Raw genomic sequence first — 9,641 nt, 5'->3', positions numbered from 1 at the left:
TTGTTATTGGTGGACTTTTTTTCTATTGTGGCAAAAATATACACAACAAAGCATTCACCATTTCAACAACTTGTGTAATTCAGTGCCATCGATTACACTTCGTGGTGTACAACCATGGGTGTTATCCTCCAGATTGCCCCACTCCCGTTAGAATGAACGCAATGCCCCTAAGCAAGACTGTAACCTTTACAGGAGTTGGCAGCCTCGTCTTTCTCCCTCGGAGCTGCTGGCGGTTTGGAACTGCTGGTCTTGGTGTTAGCAGCCCAGTGTGTACCCACCACACCGCCGCCGGGTGGTTTTAAACCAGTCTCTAGGCGCACAGCAGGGCGCAAGCTCTTTTGCTCCAGCTGGGAATTTCCGCAGAATGCTACGCCCGTCTTTGGGAGGGGACCCACACTTCAAGCCCTAACACAGGCTCAGGGGCCCAGGGTTTTGCAGCCCTGACGCCGCTCCTCCTCCCCTCCCTTGCAGATCCCGTGGGGCGCGCCCCGAGCCCCGAGGCATGCGGAGGCCGGGCTGGCAGCCGCAGCACGATGAGCGCGAGCGAGGCGGACGGCCGGGCCGCCCCGGAGCAGACAGCCTACCACCTGCACATCTACCCGCAGCTGTCTGCCGAGAGCCAGGCCTCCTGCCGCGTGACCGCCACCAAGGACACCACCACGTCCGACGTCATCCGCGCCGCCATCGCCACCTTGCGCCTGGACGGCTCCAAGCGCTACGTGCTGGTGGAGGTGAAGGAGTCGGGCGGCGAGGAGTGGGTGCTGGACGCCAATGACTCGCCCGTGCACCGCGTGCTGCTGTGGCCGCGCCGCGCCCAGGACGAGCACCCGCGCGGCGACGGCTACTACTTCCTGCTGCAGGAGCGCAACGCCGACGGCACCATCAAGTACCTGCACATGCAGCTGGTGGCGCAGGCGGCGGCCGCCCGGCGCCTGGTGCAGCGCGGCTTCCTGCCCTGGCAACAGGCCGACTTCGACGACCTGTGCGACCTGCCCGAGCTGACCGAGGCCAACCTGCTGCACAACCTCAAGCGGCGCTTCCTGCAGCAGAAGATCTACACCTACGCCGGCAGCATCCTGGTGGCCATCAACCCCTTCAAGTTCCTGCCCATCTACAACCCCAAGTACGTGAAGCTGTACGAGAACCAGCAGCTGGGCCGCCTGGAGCCGCACATCTTCGCCATCGCCGACGCGGCGTACCACGCCATGCTGCGCAAGCGCCTCAACCAGTGCATCGTCATCTCGGGCGAGAGCGGCTCCGGCAAGACGCAGAGCACCAACTTCCTCATCCACTGCCTCACCGCGCTCAGCCAGAAGGGCTACGCCTGCGGCGTGGAGCGCACCATCCTGGGCGCCGGGCCCGTGCTCGAGGTAAGGGGCGGCCCAGGGGGAGGGGGAGCGCTGAGGCCAGGCCTACCCGGGCACGCCAGGAGGGAGAGGCGGACGGGGGAAGGACACGCCAGGCAGGTAGGGGTGGGCCCTGGATTCCGTAGAGGCAGCGGGCAAAAGTCGCCCCAGCTCCTGGACACTGGATGTGCCCTCCCAGGAGAGCATTTCAGGTGTGGTCCTACAAGAGCCCACCCACCCAGCATCTGTTACTTATCAGGGGTCGGAGGACAAGGTCAATTGTTTATTGTACCGCCGTCACCTGGTCAGGGCTGTGGGTAGTGGGTTGGCCAAACCCTTGGGAGCTATTGGTGTGTTGTTGAGGGTGAACCCTCCGAATGTGGTCCTCTTCCAAATGAGGGTGGGGCGGGCGGGCAGGCCTTAGGGTGAGATACTTGTATGTTTCAGAACAATTGCACATAGTCACTTGGTGATGGCTGGGGGTGATGCGTTAGCCAAATACCTCGAAGCCGTGGTTGTGTCTTTGGGGGTGAGCCTTCTGAAGACTGATCTGGGAGAGACCATTCTGCATCCCTCATTCAGGAAGGTTTTAGGGCAAGGCCTGTTGTATGTTGAGCCCTGTGGACACAGTGGTCATGCATGGGACTGTTAGCTTCAAGGGCAGCAGTTCGGAACCAATACAAGGCTTTCTACTCCCATAAAGAGTTTGAGTCTCGGAACCCCACAGGGGCAGTTCCTCCTTGCCCTGTATAGTCCCCATGCGTCAGAATTGATTGGATGACAGTGAGTTGGTTTTTGGTTGTGGTGTTTGAGAATAATGTCATATGCCGTCACCTAGTGAGGCCCAGGGGTGATGGACTGGCTCAGGGTCTGGGTGTGGGGTCTTGGCCGCAGACTGCTGGGGGTGTGTGTGTGTGTGTTTTGTATACACCCCCCAGTTGCTCTGAGACCCTCAGCAGAGTGGACACAGTGGGTGTGGAGTGACCACACTATTCCCTGGCTGCCTTTGACTTCGAGCCTGCCCTGGACCCTGGGCTCAGGGACAGGCAGACAGCTGGAAGGCTGCCGTGAGAGTCTCTGAGCCTAACCAGGCCGAGCCTGCTGTGCACCTTTCTGTTCCTCTTCGTCTCTGGCCTCATCTTCCAAAATTGATTGGGGAACGTAGGATTTGGACCTGAGCCAGCATTCGGAGACTACTTTTCACTTCTGAATGCTGTTGTCGGTGGTCATCTGGCCACCTGTGACTGTGCGGGCTGGCCCGTGCACAGTGGAGTGAAATGCTGCGTCCTGCACCATCCCCAGCTGTGACTGTGCGGGCTGGCCCGTGCACAGTGGAGTGAAATGCTGCGTCCTGCGCCATCCCCAGCTGTGACTGTGCGGGCTGGCCCGTGCACAGTGGAGTGAAATGCTGCGTCCTGCGCCATCCCCATAGATTCGTTGCAGGTTGGAGTCCGTGGGGTTTCCGTTGTCTGGTTCTGGGATGTGGCTTGCCAGGCTTTTCTTCCTCATCTGTCTCAGTCTGGAAGCGCCACTGAAACATGTTTAGCACCCTAGCAACATGCCAGCCGGGAATTGAGCCCGGGTACCACAGGTGGGCAGCTTCTAAGAACAGCGGAGGGTCCCTTGCATCCGTGTGCATTCCACGGCGAGGTGGTGGAAACGGAGATGTACTCGCTCCCAGGCCTGCAAACCAGAACTCTGAATTCTCCTGCAGGCTAGCCCCACCCCCACCCCCGTGGCTCCGGGTATCCCTGAGCTCGAGACCCCTGCCTCTGCTTCTGGTCTTTGACTTCTCATTTCCTTTTTTAATTAGGGAAAAAATAATAACATTATGTGGACCTAAAATTCACACATAGCCTGCAATTCAGTGGTGTGAATATATTAAAAAGAGCTGGGCAGTCGTGACCACAGTCGGTTCTGGAACCTTCTGCATTCTTGGACTAATTGTTATTAGCACCCCAAGGCCCTTTTTCTCCTATAAGGACACTTGTCACTGGGTCTGGTCTAGAATGAGCTCATCCAAGAATCCTCAACTCCATCCAAACAAGGTCACCGCCACAGGCTGCAGGGGTCAGGATGCCCCGGCACCGCCTTCAGAGGACACCACTCAGCTCTCCCCATCACTCAGAAAGCATAACAGCTGGCAGGGTTAGGTGTTGCCCGCCTCAAGGGCTGTCCCACAGTGGAACTCGTGACTGCTCTGGGGGCACGGGCACAGCTTCCCCACCTGGCTCCCTTGGGATTCTGGAGTCTCACTGGTTGCTCTTGGGGCTTGCCCCCCCATTCCGAGCTGAACTCTAAACCCAGAGACTGAGCACATCCTATGGGACATCCTTTTAATTGGACTGAGGTGATTTTAACTCAAAGCCGTGCTTAGCTTTCTCCAGCTCTCTCTCTGCTATGGAGCTGATTCTGACTCAGCGACCCTGTGGGTTTCTGAGTCTGCACATTTTTACAGGAGCACAAACCTCATCTTTCTCTCAAGGAGCAACAGGTGGGTTTGAACTACTGGCCTTGTGGTTGGCAGCGCAGTGCATGACCTCTAAATCCCAGGGCTTCTTCTCAGCCTTGTTAGGTTCGCCATGTCAGTTCCAACTCATGGTGACCCTGGAACAGTAGAACCAAGCACCGCCCAGTTCTGTGCCACCCTCACCATTGTCTTCACGTCTGAGCCCCTCGTCCGTCTTGTGGAGGGTCTTCCGCGTTCTCACTCCACCAAACAGGATGTCCTTTCCCAGGGACTGATCTTTCTCTGCAACACGTCCATAGACACTGATGAGACAGAGTCTCATCAGAAGAGACTTTGCATTCCACTCCCATAAAGAGCAACAGAAACCCACAGGGGCCGTTCTACCCAGTCCTAAGGGTTGAGATGAGTCAGAATCGATTGTATGGCTCTAGGTTTGAGGTTTCTCCTTAGCCTTATTAGCACCGTTGATATTTTGTTCCAGAATGTTCTCTGTGATGGGGCTGCCCTGTGCTCGTAGGATGTTGATCATCCCTGGTCCCCCTCCACTCAGAGCCACTAGAACACCCCCCCCCCATTTATGACAACCACACACGTCACCAGACATTGCCCACGGCCCTCATCACACGCGAGCTCACTCATGTGCATGCTCATAGGAACATGTGTCCCACTTGGGGCCATGCACGCAGGCCTTCACCCCCTGACTCTGGCAGCAGATCTGCATGCAGGGAGCCAACAGGGCTCCTCAGAAGCCTTTATCCAGCTGCCTAGCCTCAGCACTGCCGGCGTTCAGTTCTAGAACGTTCTCCAGGGTGGGCCTGTCATGTGCACCAGGGGTGTTGAGCAGCATGCCTGCCTGCCTCTGTCTGCTCAGAACCAGTAGCACCCCCCTAACGTTGCCTAGGGTCCCCACCCCTCCAGTGAGAACCCCCGCCCTAGAGCCCCAGCTCCCGCCCTGCCAGCTGCAGGTGTTGTTGACCTCAGGCACGCACCTCTTAGACGTGGTCTTAAGGGAGCTCCGGCGATTCTGAGAGGAGCCAAGCCCAGCTCTCCACGCCTGAGAGAGCCTCGTTCTCAGCGGGGTCAGACTGTGGGTCCCGAGGCGCTGACCCATCCTCTCTGAGCCGCCCCGCAGCCCTGCCCATTACCCAGATGAGAACACCGGAGGCGCCTGGTGTGTTCACTTCCCGTGGCTGCCTTCGCAAACGACCACAAACCACACGATTCACGACAACAGGCATCTGTTCTCAGCGTTCTGGGGACCAGAAGCCTGAAAGCAAGGTGGTGGCAGGGCCGTGCTCCCTCTGGGGTCCCCGGACTAGGGCCTTTCTTGCCTCTCCTGTCCTCTGGTGTCTCTCGTGGGTCAGGTCGCAGCTCTCCGGTCTCTTCCTCTGCTCCTACAGGGCCTTTTCTTCGTTCTTCTCAGGTCTGCTATAAGGACGCTGGGCTTTTGGCTGAACGCCCACCCAGCTTCAGCCTGGGTGCTTTGGATTAAACCGTAGACTCCACCTTACTTGATCCACTGTCCACTTTACAGAAAAAAGTCCTCAATACTCCCCGTTCCTGGCCGTGAAACTCGCTTATACCCATACCCCAGGATAAAGTGTAGGTATCTGCTTTTGTGTTTCCCACCCCACCCCCCACTCAATCCAGCGCCCCTCAGGAAATACTGACTCCCCATTTGGGAAAACACTGAGTTAATTAGTTCTGTTCCTAACTTTTAGGAGCCCTGGTGGCATGGTGGTTGCACGTTGGGTTACTAAATAAGATGACCAGACGTCCCGCTTTTGGCAGGACAGTCCCGATTTTTAACAATTTTCCCCACGTCCCGCAGCATTTTTAAAAAGTCCCGATTTTTAGAAAGAATGCACGACAAGCTAGGGTAGACGGTTTTCGCCTGCCATGTGGCTGTTTCGCCAGGATATGAGTTTTACCAATGGTGTCCCTCTTTTGTCCCACGTTACCAGTGTTAACATCTGGTCCCCTTATACTAATAGCAAGGTCAGCAGTTTAAAACCACCAGCCCTTCCGCGGGAGAAAGTTGAGGCTTTCTACTCCCTTAAAGAGTGACAGTTCTGGAAGCCCACAGGAGCAGTTCTCTGCCCTACTGGATGGCTGTGAGTCACACCCGACTCATAGCGGTGCGGTTTTGTTTTGTTCTGTCACTTCAGTGAGGTCCCTGTATGGTGCAAACGATGCTGCGCAGCGAATCCAAAAGCTGGCAGTCTGCTGCTGCTGTAAAGGCTTCAGCCAAGGATGCGGATGGAGGCGCCCTAGTTGGCAGCACACAGGGTCGGCCACGAGTCGGAACCTACGTGACAGCCACGACTTCCAATCCAATAGGGGCTCATCTTAATTTGATCACAGGGAAAGACTCTCTCACAAGAAGGTCCTGCTCACTGGTTCGGGGCACAACTGTGGACATGTCTTTGGGTGGGGGAAGCAAAGCTTCATCGCTGCAGTGGGGTTGTCCCATACCACACCGCAGGCAGCGGTGGTAGAGCCGGGGTTTGGACCCAGTGTACCCCAGGCCTGCCCATTGTCCATCCACGGGCCCCCATGGAAGATTCCTTGCAGCTCTGCACAACCCTCCGTTTCTGGGACTTTATTCAGCTCTGCAAAAGGAGAAGTCTTGTGGTGAGGCCGGGCGCGGTGGACGCCCGGCCAGGCTGCAGCATTGCCGTGTGCAGCCCTCGCCAGAAAACAGGAAGGGGCACACAGGGAGCCTGCTGGGGTCAGCTGATGACAGACAGTGGGGCCGTTCCCCACACCCCGCCAGGCTGGGGACAGCTCACTCCCCGTGGGGAGGGGGTGCCCTCTGTCTTGGTTACTTACTGCTGTTCTAACAGAATGACCACAAGTTGGAGTGGGGGGGCGGTTTAAAAGACAGAAGTGTATTTTCTCACAGTGTGGAGTCTGAATGTGAGGCCTTGTTTTCTGGGAAGGCTCTTTCTCCTTGTCAGCTGGGGGGTGGGGGGCAGGGTCCCTGTCTCGTTTGAGCTTCTGTTCCTTGGGGGAACAGGGGGTTGCCACAGACATGCCGCTCTCCCCATTGTCCTTGCTCCAGTGCCCCCTGCCTCTGCTCTTTCCGTGCTCTAGAGCCTTGGCTTAAGACACACCCACCTCCAGGGCGACTTCATTGACAAAGGAAGCTCTATTTCCAGATGGGCTGGGGCCCACAGGTCTGCTGCTGCTTCTGCTGCTGTTGCTGGGGCCATTGTGTAGACTCAGGCATGAGGACCACACACCCCCACTCCCAGGTACAGAACGACTCTACGGGGTTTCCCAAGCCTTGACTCTCCGGAAGGGGACTGCCAGGTCTGTCTGCTGCTGCTGCACCTGTGGGTGGACTTGCATCACCAACCTTCCAGTCAGAGCTGAGGGAACTGCCCGTGGGTGTGGTACTGTCCTTGAGTTCTGTCCAGGACAGAGCGAGAACTACCACACCTTTCTCCCATGGGGCAGTTGATGAGTCTGGACAGCCAAACACAGTAACCGCTGCGGCCCCAAGGCCCCTGGCCTCATGGGCTGGGATTAGGAGGCCAGCCACGCCCAGAGAGTACCGTTCAATCCATCGGCCTGGAGAGCACCTTCCTTGCCCCCGCTTGCCACCCAGAAGCCTTGCTTACAGGGCTGTTGTTAAGCTAGGGAGCCCTGGTGGCTTATTGGTGCCTCACTGGGCTGCTAACGGCAAGGCCCAAGGTTCTAAATCACCAGTGGCCCCCGTGGGAGAAAGATGGGCTTTCTACCCCTATAAAGAGCAACAGTCCCGGAAACCCACAGAGGCATCTCTGCCCTGCCCTGTGGGCATCGCCGTGAGTCGGAATCGACTCGAGGGCAGTGAGCTGGGTTCCCTTGGTTAGCTGGAGTCCCCTGGTGGTGCAGTCAGTTAAGGGCGGCACTGCCAACAGAGAAATCGGAGCTCTGATCTGGGAAGGCAGGCACCTGTGGAGCACAGTTCTACACTGCCCCCATCCTCCCACCCACTGCAGTTTCACCGGGAGCCAGGGTCGATGCCCTAGCAAAAGGTGTGTTTCATTCCCAAAGTACCTAGGATCCAGAAAGCTGGTTTCCCAGCATGTTGCCGGCCCCAGCCACTGCAATAACCCAGAATCCACCATTGACTGAGGGACCTCATAAGGCGCCACTCAGCACCCCTTCCTCCGGTGGCCCCTACCAAGCTGAGCTCAGCAGGTACTGAGGGACTGAGTGGAGGGGGGCAGGGTCCTTTCCAAGCGAAACCCCATCCCCTGGGTACGCAGGTCCCCGTTCGGAGTTCCACTTGGAAAGCCGAAATGAAACACGGGTCCCTCTCACACGGCTGTTTTCCTAGCGGGAGGGCGGCAGGGGGCCGCAGCCCCACGTCGCCATGAATCAGAGTCAACTCTGGTGAGGGGGCTGGTTCTCTTGATCTCTTCTCCAGGGCGACCTCCTGTAAGCATCACCAGTAATGTCTTTAAAGACCTTTCCAAAGATCTTTCCAAATAAGGTTATTGTCATGGGTGTCAGAACAAGGGACTTCACTGTGCCTTTTACAGGGCACCGAATTCAGCCAGAGGAGCACCCTTCCTTCCTTTGCCTCCAGGCCGATGGGTCTGTTCCCACCCACTCAGTCAGCACAGGACCAGCCCCCACTGGGAAGACCCTCGGGAACACCTGCCCAGGCCACATCAGCCCCTCCTGAGTCTGAGGGGTGGGACACGCCCAGATGTCCATAGACGGCCCACTCCCGCCTGACCTATAGGCAACCCTGGTACCCGAGTGAAGCCACTCAGCCGAGGTGGCAGAGAGAAGGCCCCTGAAGCACAGATAAAATTCCCACAACATAACAATTCACCCACACGACCAGGACATTTCTGTGGCTCTCAGTACACCCACAGCAGCTGTACAACCACCACCAGTTAACTTTAGACCTCACCCCTAAGCCATGGTCCCTCAATCCCTCCCCAGCCCTAGGCAGCTATTCATGACTTTGTTTAAATCTCCGTCATTGGTTCAGCAATGCCCACCCCCACCACCCCCACGAGCTGCTAGTGAGTCCTCTCCTGCTCCCGGCCACCCCGTATGTGTCAGCACGGAACTGTGTCCAGGGGCTGATTTTTTAGAAGGTGATCACTGGCCTTTCTTCCAAGGCACCTCTAGTGGACTGGACACCCCCTTCCCCGTTCCTGTCTCCCAGGCAACCTTACAGAATGCTGTGGAGGGTGAAAGTCCATGCGTGCCCCCGCAGAGTGCCCTCTCCTTTTCTGCCTGGCTCCCCCTTCCCACATCTAGCAAAATGGGCTCATCACCCTTGCTTCCGGCCCACCAGGATTGCCACCGTCCATCTGTCTGCATCTGTGACCACATGACATATGTCTTCGTCATCGTTCTTAGCTGCCATCAGGCCAAGGCTCAACAGAAGGAGGCCTCCCCGCGCCCCACTCCTCTGCCGGCACTGTTAACCAGATGGCATTCTCTGCGGCCCGTGGAGTTTCCATGGGCCGGTTTTCAGAAGGAGGTTGCCAGACCTTGCTACCTAATAAGTCCTGGGCTAGAAATTCGCTGAAACCTTTCCACTGTGGGCACCCCCTGGCTGGTGTTTGAAATACCAGTGGCCTAATTCCTAGCAAGCAGTGAGTTAGTTACACAGTGGGGTGCGAACCACAAAATCGTCAGCTGGGGTAAACAAGCGGCCATCTAGCTCAGAAGCAACAAAGTCCACATGGAACAACATATCAACCTGTGTGATCACGAGGTGTCGAAGGGATCACTGAAGACAAATGGGTGCATAAGCAAATGTGGCGAAGAAAGCTAATGGTGCCCGGCTATCAAAAAGTATAGCGTCT

At 57.1% G+C, this 9,641-nt stretch overlaps 1 protein-coding gene across 1 annotated transcript in view; it reads left to right on the top strand.

The window, feature by feature from the left end:
• Window positions 1-533: 533 nt before the first annotated feature.
• The window catches only part of MYO9B (myosin IXB), a 76,758-nt gene continuing 67,650 nt past the window's right edge, over window positions 534-9,641 (top strand). Inside the window, exon 1 of the mRNA XM_045299258.1 lies at window positions 534-1,370. Within this exon, the coding sequence (XP_045155193.1) occupies window positions 534-1,370 (837 nt within the window). The remainder of the gene's footprint in view (window positions 1,371-9,641) is intronic.

Source organism: Echinops telfairi, unplaced genomic scaffold (genome assembly GCF_000313985.2).
Source record: "Echinops telfairi isolate 266 unplaced genomic scaffold, ASM31398v2 ScPeMD7_7457;HRSCAF=8495, whole genome shotgun sequence".
Lineage (NCBI taxonomy): Eukaryota > Metazoa > Chordata > Mammalia > Afrosoricida > Tenrecidae > Echinops > Echinops telfairi.
Note: the sequence above shows the minus strand (reverse complement) of the source record. Positions and strands in the feature narration are given on the sequence as shown.